The sequence below is a fragment of the Opisthocomus hoazin genome, chromosome 1, assembly GCF_030867145.1.
Source record: "Opisthocomus hoazin isolate bOpiHoa1 chromosome 1, bOpiHoa1.hap1, whole genome shotgun sequence".
NCBI lineage: Eukaryota > Metazoa > Chordata > Aves > Opisthocomiformes > Opisthocomidae > Opisthocomus > Opisthocomus hoazin.
This window is the reverse complement of record NC_134414.1, coordinates 50,513,184-50,534,566: the sequence shown is the minus strand read 5'-3', so window position 1 is coordinate 50,534,566 and position 21,383 is coordinate 50,513,184. Positions and strand designations below refer to the sequence as shown.

General features: G+C 39.2%; 1 protein-coding gene across 9 annotated transcripts in view; it reads right to left on the bottom strand.

Moving 5' to 3' along the window:
• LMO7 (LIM domain 7) overlaps positions 1-21,383 on the bottom strand; it is a 135,774-nt gene that overhangs the window by 21,504 nt on the left and 92,887 nt on the right. For 3 of the 9 annotated variants that reach the window (XM_075423129.1, XM_075423165.1, XM_075423173.1), the window contains 12 exons: positions 21,057-21,356; positions 20,417-20,707; positions 19,947-20,147; positions 18,768-19,484; positions 17,229-17,258; positions 14,647-14,764; positions 13,334-13,476; positions 11,572-12,013; positions 10,529-10,858; positions 7,438-7,552; positions 1,765-1,926; positions 205-389 (listed from right to left, as the gene is read on the bottom strand). In XM_075423129.1, coding sequence (XP_075279244.1) covers positions 205-389; positions 1,765-1,926; positions 7,438-7,552; positions 10,529-10,858; positions 11,572-12,013; positions 13,334-13,476; positions 14,647-14,764; positions 17,229-17,258; positions 18,768-19,484; positions 19,947-20,147; positions 20,417-20,707; positions 21,057-21,356 — 3,034 coding nt within the window. The remainder of the gene's footprint in view (positions 1-204; positions 390-1,764; positions 1,927-7,437; positions 7,553-10,528; positions 10,859-11,571; positions 12,014-13,333; positions 13,477-14,646; positions 14,765-17,228; positions 17,259-18,767; positions 19,485-19,946; positions 20,148-20,416; positions 20,708-21,056; positions 21,357-21,383) is intronic. The other 6 variants (XM_075423198.1, XM_075423138.1, XM_075423146.1 and 3 more) reach the window with 5 other exon arrangements.

Below are 21,383 nucleotides of genomic sequence, written 5' to 3'. Positions count from 1 at the left end.
ATGGACAGTAGCAAGTCTTTAAAGCATCTTATTTACCTTAATATGTACATTGCTACATCTCCATATTTGCAGCATCCTATACGTTCCTTAAGCAAATAAAAATAAGATTTCCACGGTCTTTTCTCCATCCTCCCCCTATCAAGGTGTTACATTTTTACTTTCTTCCTCCCTCCAAATCCCACAACCCTTCAAAAACATACTCACAGAACTTTGAAGGCTGCTGGAGAAATCTCTTTTTGTTGATATAGTGGAAACATTTGAAACATATTCTCCAGAAGTTGCATCAATCCACTTATTTTCAGATGTACCTATAATGTTGGTAGCCATACTGGTGAGATTGAGGATTTTATGCCTTACATGTGGCAGGGAAGGCTGGTCTTTGCCCCAGTCTTTTTGGTATGTGGAGGATCAAGAATTAATGTAGACAGTAATGTCAAAGAACAGAACAAGAGTTAGTGAAAACACATTAAAATAACACAAAAAGAACACATAACAGAAGAGGGAGACACACAAATCAGGTGGAATTTGTGAAGACAGGAAAAAGGGCTTTTATGAGCAGACCGCCTTCCCCAAAAATGCAAGTGTTAGTCATAAGCCAGGTAAATTTACCAGATGTTTTGCTAACATGGACTACAGCAGCTCAACATTACAGAGCAATTAGTATCCATTGAAAACTATTTCATTAGCATTAGTAAGGATCAAGAAAATTCTTCCAACTTTACTCACACAAGGTACAATTCGACTCATACACTATCCAGGAAAGTGTCATTTTCATGTCCATGCTCATCAGGAAGCACAGAGGGGGAAAAAAAAGGCAGTCTAAACTAAAATAGTGGCACTGATGAGGTGAAGACAAACGATAACCTTCTCTCAGACTCCATCTACTACTCCACCCACTACTTAAAATGTATTCAATGAGTTCTTTTCCACTAACCTTACTCTTCATTTGTGCTAGGCCCTGTAGAAGTTGCGATTTGTTCCTTGTCTCTTCCTCACCTCACTGTTTTTTTCCCCACTTGCTGGTAACTTCTTCTACCTAGCTTCCCACTACAAGAACGCTTTGTCTTTACACTGTGAAAGAACTCATTGGTGACACCAACTTCTCTGGAACAATTCTTTCCAGACTTTGAAAGGATATCCTGATTAAACCCATGTCAAGTCTAAAGACGCTACAAGGCCTTCAGCCAGGGTGGAAACTCTCACCAGACAGAATGGGTAGTACCATTCTGGAGAGATTATAGCATCACAATATTTGGGTCAGTGGTCAAAGTTGTCGCACAGAGTTTCTACATCACGACAAGCTCACACGCCACCTGAAACACTCCCTGAAGAAATGAACACAAGCTCCTTCTTCCCTGAAGAAAGGGAACTGCTGATTGAGAGAGAGAGGCTCTAAAAATTACTATCCTCTAGAGACCAGCCCCTCTTCATTTTTGAGGTATGGCAGGAAAGAAAATGTTATATTCCCTTGTGTGGTGGTTGCACATTTTTTTACCTGTGCATTGTCTTAGAAACAGGCCAGAGCACAAGAGAGGTCAGTAGTTCAACGCTTTGTAGACTTGCTTGTTAAGACACTTCTAACGCACAAGTAGTTAAAAAAAAGCCAAGGTGTGTTAAAATGCAACAGACACGCTAGCAAACTATGTAGCTTAGATACACATTGCTACTGTAAGGGCAATAAGGACTCTCGGCTGTCAGGTACAGCAGAGACAAAGTTTATTTGGCTTACAGAGCATACTGTATCTGACCAATGAAACAACTCACCATTCTTTCCGTATCGTCTGACATCCATGACCAGGGTTCCAGTTTCTAGTGCTCTGCTGATGGCTTCGTCCCACTGACTATAGTCCATGCATGAAACCTTTGTGCCATTGATAGCAATGATCTCGTCATCTACTTGCAGCTGGCAAAGTGCTGCAGGGCCACCTGTAGAAAACCAAAAGAAAGATAAAATTATGTGTCCATTCACAATTATTTTTTTTACCACACTTGTGACTGGGAGGGAAAAGAAAGTTTAAAAAAAAATTTCAAAGAAATGCTTACTGATGGATATTCTCAAAGTCTTTGAAAAATCTACTACGCTGTAATATAAGGTCAGTAAACTCAGCATCAAAGTAATGTTTCAATTTGAAACTTATGAAAATGGCAAAGAATATTAGTCTTTTGGACTTGTAAGTGTTCCCATTCTGGCCAGCCCAATTAATAAACAACCTCTGGGCCCACTCTTGCTTTCTCTAACTCAACTTTGTAATCTGGGGTAGCGACAGAGAGGCAGCACCACAGTGTCTGTAGAAAACATTAGGCGAAATTCAGCTAATGTTTGGATAATCCTCTTGTTTGCCCAAAAAAGCAGCCTCCACTTTGTTAATTCCAGTAGAAGCTGGCTTTCTCGTATTCTTATTTACATTTTCTGGGCTCTACTGACAAGATCATGCTGCTTTATTGCTTTGCTAAAATAGTTTGTTAGCTCTGAATCGACTGCTAATTGGACTCCAGATATTGCTTGGTGCTGTCCTATTAGACTTCTCTGGATTCTGCTCATTTTGCCTATTAAGACCAAATTTTACTGCAGTTTGGACTTTGAATTCTACTGGTATTTTGCAAGACAGGCTGCACTTTATACTCTTTTTCACCTACTACACATTGGCAGGTGATCTCACTAGCCTAAAGAAGGAGAACATACAGGACCAGCTGATAAACTTTTTTCTATTTAATTCAGAAAACAGACGAGCTGAGAAACTCATACTTCCCCAAGTAAGATTTTATGAATCTCATCTGAACGGTTCTTCCAATAACAATCATTCCCTTAGCAGAACAGGAAATGGAAAAGCTAAGTGAAAATGTAGTTAAAGATTGCACAATAAATCCTCATGTTAATACAATAAACCAAACTTGAATTACACAATGGAAGCATTTTCCAAAGTAAGTAGTGAAATCCACACATCTTATTTAAACAATACCATATTACATTATCAGAAATAAATATGGGCAAGCAATGCCAGAAGAATTTAGACAACATACGCTTCTTCCTGACCGTGTTCTGACTCACCAGTAAAATGCTGCTCTAAGTCTGGATCACCCACTAAGGATTCAGATAGCTTTTAATATTCCTGGCACCCAAGGAAGTGAAGAAATGAAGAAATGCTATGCTTCCTCATACTGCACCAAACCTAAAAAACCAGCACTAACTACTATGTTACAAAAGCATAGCTCCATATTCTATTTTTCTGGCATTCTTCTTTAAGTATAGACTAAAGACTCCATTAGAAGTTATCAGTAAAATCTCCAAAATACACAAATTACTTTTAAGCAATATTATAGATGAAAATGTACGGCTTTCATTTGGAGGAAGAAAACATGGGATACAGATAAACTGGAAAAAACGTGCAACTCCTTAGAGCCAGGAAGATGTTAAAAAAATCATGGATTTTCGAATCTTTAAATGGAAGGTACTGTTAAAGATACTTTCAAAGATACTACCACTGAAGTTACTATTTTCAACAATACCATACAACATTTGGAATTGTGTTTGCTTTCAATACCTAAGACCTTTAGTACCATGTAGTTTGACCACATGTAGGCTGAATTTTATGCTCATGGTACAGGAAACGCTTCAGGCGTAAGGAGAGTCATCAGAACTGATAATTTCCCTTTTATGTGTTGTGACAGCACAAACTTTAGGAAGCAAAAAACGTGGTTTTCATTCTACTCCAACAATTTGACAGGGATAAGACCCAGCTCAGAGGTGGGAACAATATACCTCAGCTCAGTTTCAGTAAAGGAAGGGAATTTAAGATTGCGTGGTTCTTCCTCTAGCACCACCAGAAAGACATATCCAGACCATACAGACTTGAATGACCAGCAGCAATCTCTATATTGCACGTGTAGACCTAACACAGCCAGAACAATTTACACCGCTCAATTTTTGGCACGTAACTCTGCCAGCTGCTCTGCCTCTACAGTCTGTGAATAAAAGGGCTTCTCAAGAGTGAGCCTACAGAGACTAGCTGGCAATTCAGGTGCCAAAAGTTGTATGGTGACAGTTGTCTTTCTCTGTTCAGCTCCTCCAAAACTACAGGAGTTACTGGTATCGTCTTTATACCGCTGTAGAGGATTTAGTTTGCATTACCTAAAACAGGTACTGCTGTTTTTTTGTAAGTTTCCTGAATGGAAAAGATTTTTCTTTCTTACTGCACCCCAGTGAAAACAAAACCAACCAAGTACTCATTTTCCATATGTATTTAGTTATTACTAACCTATCCCCATCTGTTGTTATTACAACAGATAAATACTAGCTCAGAGTCATACAAAAAAATTAAGACTTCAAGGAAGTGGGTCAAATTTACTTTGTCCTACACGCCTGCAAGTGTTTGATCGCAGACACGTGCACTCCTACATCAACACAATCTCAAAAAATGATTGCAAATAGGGTGAGTGAAAGGGAAAAGACTGAAACAATAAAGACTATATGGCATTGAGGAAGCTGTCAGAACAATGTCTAGACTAATGACTTTAAGGCTGTTTACCTCATCTTTAGCATAAAGGTTGAAAATTCCTGCAAAAAAATGAGCGCTATCTTCTTTTGTATGTTGTAAATGGGTCTCACTGAAATGTGTTACAAGCTTAACTCTTATTAAGCCTCTTGAGAACGCTTATAATAAATTAATTTTGCTTGTCAAGCAGTTGACTTAATTATTTCACAGAAAAGTATATGCAGAATACGGACTCATTTATACATAGTAAAAAGATAAATGCAAGGTATCACCTGAGGAAAATCATACAGCTAGATGACAAGTATGTCTAGACAATCAGAGAGCGCCTTCCTAGAAGCTATGTCTGGTCTCATGAAAGAGAAAAAGGTGACTGGAAACAGTTGGTATGGATTTGCCAAGCCTTAATCACGCTTGATCAACCTGGTTGTCTTTAATGATGAAATGACTAGATTTGTGGATGAAGGGAGAGTGGTGGATACCTTCTACCTTGTGTTTAATAAAGCTTTTGACAATGATCTTCCACAGTATCCTGGTATCAAGGTTGGGATGGTATTGTCTACAGGGCAGAACAACCAAATGGCTGAAAAAACTGGCTGGGCTGTCAGGCTCTATGGGTAGCGATTCATGGTACATACTCAGCCTGGAGGCTGGTTACAAGTGTGGCTTCCCAGGGACGTATCCTGGGACCTGTCCTCTCTAACATGTCCACCTATAACCAGGGGGAGGAGGAGGAGGAGGAGAAACACCCTCATCAAGTTTGCAAACCACGCTGAAAGGGAGAGGGTGGCTTAAACACTGGAGGGCAGGGCTGACATTCAGAGCAGGAACCTGACATTCAACAAGGGCAAATGGAGAGTTCTGCTCCTGGGATGGACTAACCCCAGTTATGGGACAGGCTGGGGGCTGATGGGCTGGAGGACCAGGGCTGGGGGGACCCTGGCAGTGGTGGAGTTCTGTGAACACTAGCATGGCCAGCAGATCAGGACTATCCCGTTCACTCAGCACTTGTTATGACACATTAACAATACGGTGTCCAGTTTTGGTGTGCCACTGTAAGAGATACGTGAATAAACTGGGGCAAGTTTCATGGGAGGCCACTGGGATGGTCAGGGCTGGAGCACTTTCCTGGTGAGCAGAGGCTGAGGGGTACAGGCTTTTTCAGCCTGGAGAAGAGAGGCTGCAGGGAAACCTCAGAGCAGTCCCCCCAGTATCTAGCAGGAGGTCACCAAGAAGGTAAAGCCTGCTCTTTATTGACATTTCTGGCAGGAGAACACAGCACAGCTATTATAAACTGAGACAAAGGTCAGTATGATTGGTGCATGGGGAAAAATTTCTCCCAGAGCATAATTATACAATGCCCGGAGAGGCTGTGCAGCTTCCATGCTTGGAGAGTCTCAAAGCCATCTTGGGTGAGACCCTAGGCAACCTGGTCTGAATTCAGTCTTGACGCTTTTTTGAGCAGGGGTTTGCTCTAGATGATCTTCCTAGGTCCCTTCCAACCCGAGTTATCCTATGACTTACTCTTAAAAACAGGAAACCAAACATTCGGCAGTGCCTAGCCGAAAGCACATCTTACTCTTTCAGCGAGTCGTCCACACCTTTCGTCCTTCGCTCCTTTAAAGGAAGCTACTGCTATTGAATAAGGATACAACGCGAGCCAGTTGTTGAAAAATATATGTTAAACGAGAATACCAAGATACAGCCCCTTCTTCATTCAATATTTATACTTTGCGTCCTTCCTTGTGAGAATGGTAATAAAGCATAAGCAAAATAACAGCCACAGGGCCTTCATCTTCTCCTCCTTGTCTACATAGCTGGGGATAGAGCCCACGTGGACCTTTGTCAATGACCAGCACGAACATTCGCTACCCTCAGATTTTTCATTTGTGGTTCGCAGAGTGAAGAGACAGCTCCTCTGCCTCCAAGTTACAAAATTAAACCAGAAGTCTAGCAGCAGAGAAAGAAAATGGAAATTTATTCTTTGTGCTAAGTGAATATTAATGGTCACAATCTAATTATGAGAAGTACCTAGTTATAGTGGAGAGAGGCCTAAAAATTGACTTCGAAATTGGGGGCAGAAGTCAAAGCTGCTCAGTAAATGACGTTAAATGGTATTTTTCCCTCTCTGGAAAGCATAACAAAGGGCTAACTAAATAAGAAGTTCCCAGTTATTTCTTCTTTCTCAGGATGATCTTGTGCTAGCTGGAAGAAAGGGCAGAATTCAATATTCCTGAAGTATTACTGGCAATGGGAAAGATCACTGTCCAGAAAACAAGCCTTACATGCGTTTTCCTCGGGTTTTTGTTGTGTTTTGGTGTGTTTTTTTTAATTAAGAAAATTGAGCTTGTTCTCTGCAGAAGACTACTAAAGCTTAGAAAGAAACTTTATGTATGTTTCATTTCAAGACAGAAATGTTTTCTTTTCCTCAGTATTAACACATCTGAAAAACTGCAATGGAAATCAATTTAGAACTGCTTTTTATATGAAATGTCTCCAACATTCATCATGACTAAGGAAGGGAAAATTGAAATACAATTACTAACTCCTAACTGAGTTTCCTCTGCATGTGCTTACAAACCACATGAAGTGAAATCTTTTAAACCTAGCTAAAAGGAACAACCTGGACATTGGAAGCCTGTATGTGCCCCCTACTACCGTTCCATAAGGGGCTCGGTGAATGTTTAAGCAATCATGTTTATGGCTTTTCAGCGGTTATAGAAGTGTCCTTCATTACGAAAATGCTTTTTAGCATTTCTGAATTCAACCCATTTGAAGAGATGAGGATTCACAAAAGCACACTAGCAAATTAAATACTGATTTTTTTTAATTCTCTACCCGATTTTTCAAAAATATTTGCAATATTCTTAACAGCAAATGCCTTAATTTAGAAGCCTCTGCAAACCAAATATAAGAACAAAAATTTGTGCAGGAAATACACATTTACCTTCTTCAACTGTCCGTACAAAGGCCCCTGCAGAACTCCAATTTGTTGTAAACCCAAAGCTGCGACTGTGGCCAGGTCTCTGGTTTATACTGATTCTCATTTCACTGTACTGTTCCTGAAAAATAAAACATGACACTACAGTATCTGGTATCACAGGAATCTAAATGAGGGAAAGTTTATCCTCTAAATAAGTGAGGCTGCTCACAATGCGCACTTTAATCATCTATTATTAGCATCATAAACAAAGGAAACAGCATTGAAGTGAGTTAAATAACTTACATGGTTTTTATACAAACAGGTATGTTTTCAGCTTACATTTGTATTTTATACACATATATATATTTAGCTATGCATTTCTCTTATATTAAATGTTTCCTAACACAATGATACAAAATGCAAGAAATTTGAGGAAACTAAACCCCTAAATGGGTCTTCACGGATAGTCTTGTGAATTTGTGGAACATGCTCCCTCCTGAGAGAACATCAGTGAAAAAGATATGTGAGAAAGCTAGATAACACTAATTCATCTTATTTTTTTTCTTGCACATCCTACAGTGTGCATCAGCAGCTTCCTTTAGGCTCAATCCTGCAACTATGTTTACCTGGGTGAACAATCATCTTTTTAAATTTGTGGGAAATACTACCAGCTTGCTATGGATTTTGTAATGGAGGCCTTAGATAATAAAACTAATCCCAGAGTTAGCTAGAATCCAAATCTTCCATTCTAGTGCACTTTAATGATACTTTCAAAATCAGAATCAAAACCTAACATTATCATTTTAAACTGTAGAAATATTTGACTTGGAAAACGTTTTGGAACGCTTGCTTTCAATCCCACACTGTATTATGAACAGGTGTTGCATACATTAACATCTTACTGTGAACTCATTAAAAAACAATTAAAATACCCGAATGCATGCCATTCTCTTCATTATCATGGAACTGACATAACAATAAAAATTCTATAACAATAGAAGGGAAAAAACAGTATTACAGACTTTTTCTGTCAAACACTGTTAAAACAGATACATTCCAGCAACACGTGCTTGTATTAAATTTGGTGTACTAAACGTACACCTACATTTTAGTTGCCCAGCAAACCAGCTTTCCTGAAGGGTGAGATTCATTTTCCCCTAACTTAAAATATTTCGAAGTCTAGGTGGGTAAGCAATTCCCCACAGCTCCTAGGGTGGTGGGATGCAGCAGGCAGCTGCAGGGAGCGCCGCAGAAGCAGACATAGCTAGCCAGATTCTCCAGGCAGGACGCAGCCAGAGGGGGCTTCAGCAGTAGCCGAGAGCTGGGTGCAGAAGACAACAATATTCCAAGGCAATGTCCTGAGGTTTCGCCTCATGTTACAGGAATGTTCCTGAGAAAACACTCCCCTTTACAGCCCAGGGTAGAAATAAAGTCCTTTCTTTAAAACACAGCTATTAGCTTGCAATGCTCCGATACAAAATCGGACTATTTTTTTAATCCAACTCAAGTCCTCTAGGTGAGTAACAGTAGATTAAAAATAAATTCACTAATAGACAGGTTAGCACACTGGGCTAGAGCACATATAAAACTTTTGAATTTGACTGTGTTCCTGGAAATTACTGTTGTTATTTTTATTTCCACCATCCCAACCTAGCTCTTCTTCAGACCTACCTCTTGTCAGAGGAGTAATGCGACTTTGCATACCGAACTTCATTTGGACAGGTCGTCTCCAAAGAAACTTAGCACTCCACAAACCTGGTGTTATTGCCCTGATGACTAGTGAACTATGTCAATCTCTCAACTCCGGCAATGATTTACAAATATGCCAAATGGAACTTGCATTCCTTAAGTTATAGCTTGTTTGAGGCACAACACAAGCTTCTTTTTTAACTTTTTATTTAAAAAAACCCACATTACCCATTTGCAGGAAGACAATTTATAATCTTGTCTCTAATGATAGGGAAAAAAACGGACTTCGTACATTTTGTTCTCATTTGGCTCGCTTAAAGTAATACAAAGCAACCCTGTCTAATCTATGTTTTCACTGATTAGAACAGCAATTCCTCTGCCCGTTTTTGCTACAACACAGGAGAAAAAAAGTAATCATGATCTCTTTCCTCATACAGCAATCACAGTTTTAAAAGATTATGATCATTGCATTGCAATGGCCAAGGGGTATCACAAGTATTAAACTGAAATGTGTTCCTTTTCCATAAATGATTAGGAAGAAGAATCATTCAAAGTGACTGAATTTATAGAAAGCTGGTGTGGGAAGTAATTTAATAAATCAGCATCCAAGGACTTTTGATCCTCACCCAAGCAACTGGCACAATTCACTTTTACAGCAGCAACAGCAATGCAAAGAATTAATTTCTAATCTGTCAGGGGTATGAACCACATCATCAGATTTAACAGACAGGTATTGACAATTTAAGTTATTGCGGGTCATTTTTTACATGTGAAACGTGATTGATTGGAGGAAACAGCACTTCAAGACACATATTCCAAAAAAACACTGAAAGACCCAACTCTTGGATAAGCAAATACACAGCGAGATGATGCTTTTCTTTAAAATTCATTAAAGTGAACATTGATTAGATTAATTTCAAGTAAATAACGATTTAAAAAAAAAAGGGCAGGCTAAAGCCATAACAGATGGAAAAAAACGATGGTATGATATTAATGTTTAAGGCTGGCCTTTGAAAAGCTGATCTTTATTTTCCACCACCAGTTTAAAAGTGCAAATGAATGCTACAGCAGCTCAGATCAATCATCTGACATACCTGATTGTGCAGACAATGTGCTAATTTGGAGAATAACAAAAACTTGGCAAGCATCAAAACATATTTAGAATAACTATTTTGAATTAGAATGAGAAATAAAATTAAGCACGGGACATATAAAGGGTAGGGGAAAAAAATGCAGCAAAAGAACCAATTATTTTCTTTCCAAATATTCTCTTTCCCCTGAATTAAATCAAAGGAAACAGTAGTTCTCTGAGCTTTTTTCTTACTACCAAAAAATACTTGCATTAGATATAATTCTATCTATTTTTTTCTTTTACTCTGCTGTAGCATTCAGTTACACTAAGTAATCACATTATTTCCACACTTACCAGGGATTTTGAATCCTCACGCTCTGGCAGACTCACATTTTCTGCAGAAGATGTAAGTGAAAGAGAATCAGGAGGAGAGCAATACTCTGGTTTAAGAATACTGCTTCCAGCATCTTGGTCTTGGGATTTTACAGGTAATGCCAAACTAGGAGGTGGTGTTGACTGAACACCTTCTTTTTCCTCCTCCTCCTCCTCCTCACCTCTGCTTCTGAATGCACTAACGGAGAGAGGGTGCGCAGAGTCTGGTTGTGAAAATGAACTGCTAGTGAACAAGGTTTGAATTCTTTTAGCTTTTTCTACTTCTCCATTGTATTTCTGGGTATCATCCATCTAGGACAAAAATGACAGTTTGATAAATACATGCTTTAAAAAAAAATCCCATAATCTTTCAGCAATCTAAACATTTAACAAAAAATTCCATGCAAATTCTGGTTACTGTACCCATTACTAATTACCCACTTTAAAGTAAAACAACACACTTTCCTCTTGAAGTGCTCACAGAATAAATAGTCCAGACTTCTTAAGATAAACTTGATAAAATTATCTGCTTAGCATGATTTGCATTCTTACCGTTTTTCACATTGATACAAATAGGGATTTAGGAGAAAGCTATGAAAATCAACATAGTCATCAGGGGCTGGGATCGATTTCTGTGTTTCAGTGCCTTACCAAGCAGGCAAATTTTAGGCTAGCATAAAATTTCAAAGTCAGCAGAGTAAAGGAAACTTGTATCACCCAAAAAATTTGTCTTTAACACTCAGTCTTTAACTTAGCTTCAGACAATTACATCCAACAAAGGCAGCTTTTTTGATAAGGAACACTAGGGAGACTTACTACAGGTAATAAAGAGACTATTCTACTGCATATATTTAGCAGCCTTATTTCTAGGAGTGCCTTTAAGTACAGAAATATGAGTAAACATCTGAAGCCAGGACAGAACTGCCTGCTCTATTAACAAAACAACAAGCGCTAAAATTCTACTGTTCCCCCAGCTATTCCAGACCCCAACATTTACAAACTTTGGGAATGAAGTGGAATTTTACCGTGTACGACCGTGGCAGTGATGAGATTCCTCTTGAGTGGGCACCAAAAGGTCTTGGTGTAACCACAGATGTTAACCTAGAGGTATCGGTTTTCTGGTAACTTCTCGGGAGAGAAGCTGAAACCTGAGCTGACCCAGTTTGAGCATTCACCGAGTAGCGGGCAGACAAAAGAGCCGAGCTCTGCTCCTCTGCCAGGCTCTTTGGTGGAGTGGGAGCGTCACGAGCTGCCGAGCTCTCCGGCAGGTTCTCCTTGTGCGGTTGTGCGGCATACGCACTTTTGCTGTCCTTAGTGCTGTAGGAGGTATCTTCTTCCAAAAGGTAATCTTTTGCTGCTGACCGTGTGGAAGGTGCTTTCTCTTCAGTAAACACATCATCATTCAGTGAATACGTCCATCTGTGGTCATGTTTTCGCTGCCTGTAGGAGTCTTGATCTCTGTCCTCCCTACGGGGTCAGAGCGCGTTAAAACAGTAGACTAAGTGACCTGATGAACAGGCGGGCCCTAAGGCTTTTGACAACTGAGTGTTCAAGGCAGAGCATAAACTGAGAAACAGAACTTCAGAAAATGAAAATGAAAGGCATAATTTAAAAATACTAGACTTCTAATATATTTTAAAATCTACCTTCTTCCCCCTCCTCCCTGTTTCAACACTCCCATAGCACTCAAGCATGCTACTGTCACATTATCAGGTTGCCACCACGACAGAAAGCTCTGTGCCAAGAAAATGATACAGCTATTCAAGTTACATACCCTCAGAAATTCAGATTTTATTGAGGAAAGAATGGGAGAAGGTAGTCCCATAACACTGCCTCAACTGCACAGCTCTTCTGATGTCTCTACTCTGTGAAAATGATCCACTGAACTTTAGGTAACAAAATAAGATGGTGTCCTGAAGCTCAGATTATTTTTTTTTCTGCTATTCACTCCTTTGTCATAAAGGAACAACTGCTACAGAGATAATCTTTACCACTTTACCAACTTCTAAGATTAAGAAGATACTGGGCATTCAATACAATTACCATCTGTATTTTTATTCAAGAGATTAATTTTTGCCCTCACAAAGAAGTAAAAAAAAAAAAACTACAGAGACTCAAAACATCCTGTTTTAAGACTTATTTAAATTTCTTTTATCAATACACACCATATGCATATTGCCTTCATCTCAGTCATACGTGCATTAAAAAAAAAAAAGAGGCTGTCACCAGTAGAAATGGTACTGTGCTACTCAGTTTACTCAGTTTACACTTTCTACTCTTCAGAGAAAATCTTGTTCTGTAAGTACCCAGAGGAACAACTGGGGATAAGGGGAAATCAAGTAAATGTTTACAGCTCTGCGATATACATTAAAATTCTGTCTGTCTTTATCCACAGTGGCTAAAAGAATCGCAAATGCAGTGGTAGAGGAAAGAGAAATAGTTAAGCTGATCCAAGAATAAAAAAGGCAATCATCCAGTTCAACACTATTGTTTTAGCCTCTTAACGTGGATGCAAATATTGACTTCTCAATACATTTATTTATGGACAGGAGCGTAAAATATTATTTACGCAGCAGAACTGTTTAACATTCTGTGAAAACAATGCATTAGCAGACCATATTCCACCCTTCAATTGCCTAGATTTCTACAATACAATTTGTAACTAAAATTGTTGAGATCTCTGCAGAATCAATTGCAACTTGCCAGTGAAAGCTGCTCAAGAATTCAAGGAAATAAAAACCCTCAGATTTAAGTTCTTCAACATAATACTCCCATTAGGGTCATTACCTCTCGTGCTGCATTTCTTTCAGTGACTTGATATTCCTTTCAGACACCTCAGAGGCTCTCCTTTCTATTTCTTCTCTCTCTTCCTTTTTCTTTTGCAGTTCAGAAGTGAAGCTCTTTCTACGATTCTTCCATTTTGCTAGATCCTGTAAGAGCAACATGGAACAACTACAATCAGATTTTCTCAAGACCTCGTAACTCTACAGAGGCACCCCACCACATGCTACCTACCGTCCCGATTCTACTTGCATGTCTGCATCGAGGCCACATTTTCATGCACCTTCACTCTAAATGATAAAGGCGTTCTCATATTTTAGTTAGGGTTACAGGCTCACTGCCTGTTAAAGTTAACAATTGTAATTACTGGACTACAAATGGAAAAGTATGTGTTTTGCCCCTTTTTCCCCCCCTTAACTTTTTCAATTTTATTCTAGAATACTTCACCCAATGACACATCATTGAAAACAAAAGCAGATGCTATCTGTATCTCTTCGCTGTAGGCCTTTGTGTTTGGATTTTTTTTTTCCAGATCACTACTACGTTAGACTGATAGATTAGCCAGAGAATAAACATGCCTTAAATTCTAAATTGAAAATATACACTTCTGTATTTTTTTCATTTATGTAAAACCACAACGTGAACTGGTAATATTCTCCATGAAATACCAGAGCTAAGAGAAGTACTAAATAATAGAACTGAAATGGCTGAGATGCATTAAACAAACAGCTATGAACTTCTTGCTTGGTGCTCTGTTCTTAATTTCAGCTTCTTCTCGGTAATCATTGTCAAGTAGATATTTTAATACAAATGAAAAGGTCTTCAGATACCCTTATGATGCTGTGCAAAGCTACCACATCAGTTTACAAGCTGGATTTAAGACAGAATTATTAGGGTATAGGAGCCTAAAGAATTTGCACAAGGAAATATTATTTCCTTCTCTCCTCCCAGAGGATCAAGTACTCAGACATTCCAATTGTTTCACAGAAAAAGTATTCACAAATTTCAGATAACACATGAAACTGCCCTAACTTTTCTTTACATCCACAGTAATCAAGCCTGAAGGCTTTATTACAATACATAACAGTCTCATCCTGAAGCATTAATCAGATACTTCTGATGATCTTTAAAATAACTTCAGTTCTGCATTAAAGAGACATCCCCAAAACCACTAGTAGCTGCCCGAGATGGGTCGTTTTAGAAGACAGCCCCATAAACTGCTGCACCCATGCCAAAGCCTGTTTTCTGGGGACACTGAAGGCAGGCAGCACCCGGCCCTTCAGCAGGGCACGCGAGGAGGGGTGAAAAGGAGCACTTACTTCTTGCCACTTCAGATCTTGTTCATGTAGCTGTTCTTTTATCTTTTGTAGCTCTTCGTAACGGATTTTGCGCAACGACTGCAGCTCCTCTGCGCTGACATCATTCAAAGATTTACTCCTAGAAAAAAAAAAAGGGTACTCTGCTTTACCGCATCTTAGCCATCATTTATGCAAGTGAAACCTTCGAGAGGGAGAGATTTATATTAGTGCAACTGAGCGCTCGTGAATGTTATTTCGAACAGAGCAGGAAACACGGGCAGCTGAACGAGCAAGGCTAGGGCGTGCTCTAGTGCCAGCACACAAGTCAGTAGTTGCATATTTGAGCAAACAAAATCAGGTTAAGGAAATAAGCAGCTCTGTAGCAGCTCCACGTTGATCATTCACATTGAGCTCCTTGTACCCAACTGCTAATTCTGTTTAAACTTGTTACTCTTTTTATTGACCTTGCTCCTTTCTTTGACCTAAAAGGCGTCCCCCCTGACTAAAGTCCAAATTCCCATCCTTTCACTTCTCTCCAGTAACTGCCCCAGAATCATCTCCCGTTCTTTCCTTCTTTAGGCTAATTATAAAATCAAGTCAGTTATTGATGCACTTTTCTAAAAGATAAAAGTCATTCACTACTAAATGCTCAGCTCACACAAGTCATAGGCCCCAATAGCCTACATAACTCCTCACCAAGCCTCCCTGATGCTTTCCGTCCAAGTCAGGATGGCTAACATCTTCTCACTAATTTCTTCAATGCGGCTACAAGTTTCCCCCATGAACTCCTACTCACTAGTTCCCTTTAATCTAAATTCCTCAAAGCTCATCTTTCATGCTTCCCTCCCTCCGCCCCCCCCCCCCCCCCCCCAATGCTATTTTGTCCTTTATTCTTTCACACTGCAGTGATAACAGGACTTGTAATTTTGGTAAAGGACAAGATTTCTGCTCAGAGCTCACCACAAGCCTTTGAGACACCAAGCAAAATGCAGGTGTTTTCATCATAAGGTTCAATGCTGTAATCTAAAAGGAAAACCAGGCTTCTGGGCTTTTTTTTTTTTTTTTTTTTCCAAAAATACTTTGGTTTGCATTTATCCAGACAAAATGTGAATGACAGAGGGGTGTAACTAAGTTCTAACAGGACTTGAAAACGTGGTGCTTCTGTAATAGGACAGAAAATCAGGTTAAAACTAACACTGACTCAGCACAGGGCCTTGCTCTAATCTGTTACACACCAAGAGAGCTCTGAACTAACAAACCAGACTCTCTCACTTCCTCCCAAGAGGCCCAGCTCACTTGCGTTGGTAACACAATACTTTGTCCTCTAGAAATGAAGGCTGGGGCATTAACTCATTATACCTGTTTGCTTGTCTATGTTCTGAATGGGAAGAACACCAAATATAGCAAAAATCTCCCAGTCACTATTGCAGTAGCTGTCTTCTTGTACAGTTCTTTTCCTCATTTTTTTTATAAATAAGTTACATCACATGTAGAAATGGTTTTGCGTAACTGAACTGTACGTACGGATCAAAATTGTTCCAGATGAGTTCAAGAAAGCTTACATGACTAGGGTTTCATAGAATCATAGAAAGGTAAGGGTTGGAAGGGACCTTAAAGATCATCTGGTTCCAACCCCCCTGTCATGAGCAGGGACATCTTCCACTAGACCAGGTTGCTCAGAGCTCCATCCAACCTGGCCTTGAACACTTCCAGGGCTTCCCTTTCTTTCTCACGAGTTTCTATATCTGCCTGCAACAAAAGGGGAAAATCTAAACCTAAATAAAATATAACCTAAGCACGTGCATATTCATAAATCCATACTGAGGACCAAGATGTTAGTTTAAACTCCAGTCTTCAAAAAAAAAAATCTAACTAGTGACTTGAGCCTTCCGAGCCTCCCTTCCCTAACATCCAGCTTCTTCTGAAACGTTTGTTGCTTCTTCTGCAAGTATTTAGTCATTTACTAGGTTTTGCCACAGGTTAAAAATAAATAAATAAATAAATAAATGTACATTAAAAAAAAAAAAAAGAGAGAACACCATGCATAACTAAATACTTAACATGCCATCACACAGTAAGTGGAAAAATATTTCTTTGAGTCACAGTACGTCGTAAACAACACCTAAGTTCACATACCACTAACCAATAAGTTCACCACTGAGGATTCAATAACGTAGAGTATATAAAATAACCACAGAACTTTCATCAATCCCATGACAAATACCGTGTCATTAATTATTTTCAGATTCTAGCTGCATAGCCTTCGAAATAAAATATTTATTAATCTTCCTTTACATTTCTGAATGTTTTAAAGCCTAATTTAAATACAGAACACTAAGTACTTGACTTCAGCAGGAATAAAATATTACAGCTGAATTTCAAAGTGCCTGATAATCATAACTCGGACACCCTAGACACCAGAGAGAACTTTTACCAGATGCATAGCTTTTAGTCTCTTACATTCGTTATGTAAATTGCCCAAGCACAGAACAAAGCAGCATGCACAAGTTGTTTTCAGCGTAAGTTTTTAGCTACTGTGCATGCACGAAAATTTAAAGAGGCAAAAAAAGTGTTACAATCTCTCAAGCTTTAATAAAACTTACCCTTGCTCATCAGAAAGCTTTTGAAACAGTCTGAGAAATCAGAAACCAAAAAAGAAAAGATTCAGTGTCTTGATATTCATAACATGAACATCACCAGTACACCAGCACTCTCACCAACTTGAAGGGGAAACTGAAAGCTTGAGGACCAGCCAGCATGGAATAGCACATCAGAGATGTGACACTCATCAAAAAACATATCAGGACTTGCATGATGTATAAGTTGGGCAGAAAACTGACAGAACTGCCTGCAAGTTTCCAATGCTTCCGATTTAGTAATACTGCACGAATAGAGCTCTGTATTAATTCCGCATCACTTATTCCAGTGCTGCTGAATAGCATGATACTCGAGAGATACTCACTTCAAGAAATCAAAATTAATGCCAACTTGAGTCCCAACAAGAAACCTAGCTTACAGAGGCTGTTTTCATGTTAATTCAACCATTTCTGATATTAAATGAAAGTAATACTTGGAGTGGGTAAGAATAAAACGCCATATATAAAAGATTAGCACATTAAGTAGAGAACCAAATTCATCCAGTATGATTCAAGAGGATTTTTAGTATTCTTGAATATGAGTATTTTGTTCTATTGAATGAATTCTTAAAACGTGAAATATTTTTGAGCACTTCAGAAATATTCCTCAGTGAAGCTCACACTCTGTTAACAGTATTAAGCTTAAAAGTTAAACGCAGCAATATTAAAGTATCAACTGGAACGCGGAAGTGTCTTAGTCACAAAGTAATGATGCACAGCTAGGAGAACTGCAACTTGCAATGCCGTATTTTCAGAGCTAAGGAAACATTCGAAGCGCCACTCTGCCCCAGTAAGTACAAAATCCAAAGGAGAGCTAGGAAGTAGTTAAAAACAGTATTCAGTTGGACAAGAAAAATTTTGAGTATACCAGGAAAGATTAGAGGAAAGTATTAATCAGGACTGTATGAAAACAGGGGGAAAATACTGGCAGAATAAAATATGTCACAGTGGAATTTAATATTACACGGACAAACACCTTGCATGCACCGTGACTCTGGGCAGGCAAAACAACACTAATACTTTTTTCACCTCATCTAATTATCTCAAAACTGTGGCAGAACAGTTTACAAGAATTCTTACAGTTAGGTGCAAGCAAGAATATCAGAATGCCCATTTCCAGAAATTGCTGTTAACGCATTCATGTGTTTCAGATATTGGGGAAAAAAAAAAAAAAAAAATGTATTTCTAGCCTCCACAGTCTTTTGAATAATCACTTCTGCTATTCAACCATGGAAAGAAACCTATGCAGAACTTTGAGCCTGAAGGAATGATAATGCATTTTCTCTAAAACAGCAGGCTAAAACTAGAAAACACCTGCAATTTTTTTGTTGAAAATATGGTATTGCAGTCATAAGCTTCTATTCAAAGCAAATAAAAAGCTTGTCCAGGACGCCACGAACAAGTAGCAGACTGGCACTCTACGAATGGTTCAGCACAAGATGATGCTTTTCTGAATGGAAAGGGTTCAATGCACTCAAGCGCAATCCGTGCAGGACACAACCTGACCTCTCCACCATCTGCCGTTTCTTGTGTCTAACTTTGCTGGCCTCCCTGATTGCTTCCCACTTCTTCCAGTCTTCTTCGCTGCATGGACCTGGGATGAAATTTACTGGCTGGATGTTGCTTCCCACCTTCCAAGATTCAATCTTGCGGGTCAGCATATCGTCCTTCTTATGGTGGGAAGATGGCGACAGCACTCTGCCGTTGCTCTTTCTTTCCTCCGGTGCTGTGTCTTTTTCAAGTAAACACAGAAATTTGGACCGGATCTCCTCTGGAAGACTCCAGGGATCAGGAAAGAGTGCCGGGTGATACTTGTCTGGAGCACCCGATAAAGGCACCTCTTTTTTCTGAGAGAGGATTTTACGGAAAATCATGTCATCCTTTTCCAAATCTGGAATCACAGGTTGGCCCTCTCTGGGTTGCAGAATTATCTCACCCTCTAGGAGAGGCTCCTGCTCAGAGAATTTTTTTAAATACCTGGGGTCTTGGAGAACCACTTGATTTACATGGAAAGCTCCAGTTTTCCGAACGAACAAGTCATCGTTCTCTAAATCTGGATACAGATACCCATTTTCTGCGTCTCCTTGCTTGCATCCTGGTACAAAGGAAATATTCTTCCTACATTTTATGAGCCTAGGGCCAGAAGTAGGATCAATTTTGGTCTTCGCTTCAGAAGACAAGTAGTCAGAGTATTTTTGCAGGGCCTGAAGTAACGAAAACTGACTGAAGCATATAAAACAAAAGGAGGGAAGTAAAAATATCATTAACTAGCAAGAGACAAGCAGATCACAATGTATTGTGATATACATTTGGTTTACACTTGCAGTATCCCGAGCAGTACAACTACACCACTTGGCATTCACTGCCACTAGCCGTAGCACAGCACACGTCAACCAACATAAAGGTATCACAGCATACTAACCTGCTCAGAAACAGCATGCTTACATGCTCACACACAAAGCCAGTAACCCTATGCAGCATGTTATGCTTTTGCATTTACATGTTTCAGAAGACCAGCAACTTACAGCTACATTTAAAAAAAAAAAAAAAAAAAAAAACAACAAAAACCCCAAAATAGTAATAACCAAAAAAGCGTGACATCACGTGGTTTAATTTCATTTAGCTGTTGCATATCCAGCCACTTTTTTGATGCAGCAAGAGTACAGCTTATGCAGCAATATCAACCTGGGCTGATCAGAAGCCTCCAAGATTTTTCCTTCTGCAATCTGTGACAATGAGCTTCCCACATATTCAGCAGTTGGCTTATAGCTCTGATCCCTTCTGCAACTGCTGTTCCAGTCAAAATTTGGTCTTGGTTGATTGGCAACAATGGCAGAGCTTTGTTTGTAAGCAAATTCCTCATCCTCAGAATCTGATTTCTTTCTACTGTGTGACAGCACAAAGAATGAGCAGAGGGAAAGAAGATAAAAAAACCATGAAGTGTACTCAATGAGTAAAATGCAGTGGCAACAGTGTAATGGAAATAATATTTCAATTATTTTCTCAAAAAAAAAAAAAAAAGAAAAGGGAAAAAAATACATATCCTGCTGCTACACTGGCAATAAAAATGAAAACCAAAAATAAAGTCATACAACTACATTTTATTTATAGGTTTTGCACACAGGAGAGAAACAGGGGCATGCATGAAAACGCACCTGAACCCTTGAATCTCTTTATACCAGGGTTTGAAAGAAGATTTCCTAATTTTTTTCCATAGCAATTCTTCTTCTGGAGTCCAAAACTTAGGAAGAAATTTGTCAAAGGCAACCACTGGATTTGCTGCTGAAGAACTTAGCTTGCGAAAATAGAAATCATCTTTTTCAATGTTTGGGATGCCTATTTCTTCTTCCTCATCCTCATCAAAATACTCAGATATTTCTGAAGGAATGTTAACTCTTGGTTTGTTTTCCTCTTTAGTATCCAACTGCCTCTGCCTCCTCTGGTTACTGTTCAAAATACCCAATCAGTTAAGATATTTTAGGAGCAACTTGACATAAAGAATGCAAAAAGACATGCTTTTTGGCTCAGGAGTTCAACCTTGCAAATGAAGCAAATTAGTTCTCAATTCCATCACTGCAGCACCAAAAATGACAACATACATTAAAAAAAACAAAGGTTAAATGGTTATACCAGCATCCTATCGCCTCCGACAAAAATACGAAGTTTGACAGAAAAGGCATAACAATTTATCAGCTGTGTTAAAATGCCGATTAGAAGACTAACTTTATGGAGTTATTTATGGACTGCAATTTAGGTAACACAATAGTTACTGGATCTTGGATTAGTATCTCTGACCTCAGTGGTTCAAGCATTGCAGCTAGTGGACCAGCTGGATAACTTTCTTGTGAGCAAGATTTAGGAGAGTCATTGCGCAACACGAAATGATGTCCAGGTGCAGCAGAGCTTACAGGGCTCTTTTTGACTAGAAATCTACGTTTTGCTAAGTCATCCATCACCACGTCGGGCAGCCTTCTTTCATCTTCTGAATCAGAGCCACTGTCATAGTCATAGATCATCTGGAGGGAAGCTGGATTTGTGAGACCACACTCTGCTCTGCTATTTTGGCAGGAAGCTACAGGATTCCTTTCACGTTCACTGAGGTTGACCAAAACAGGAACAGAG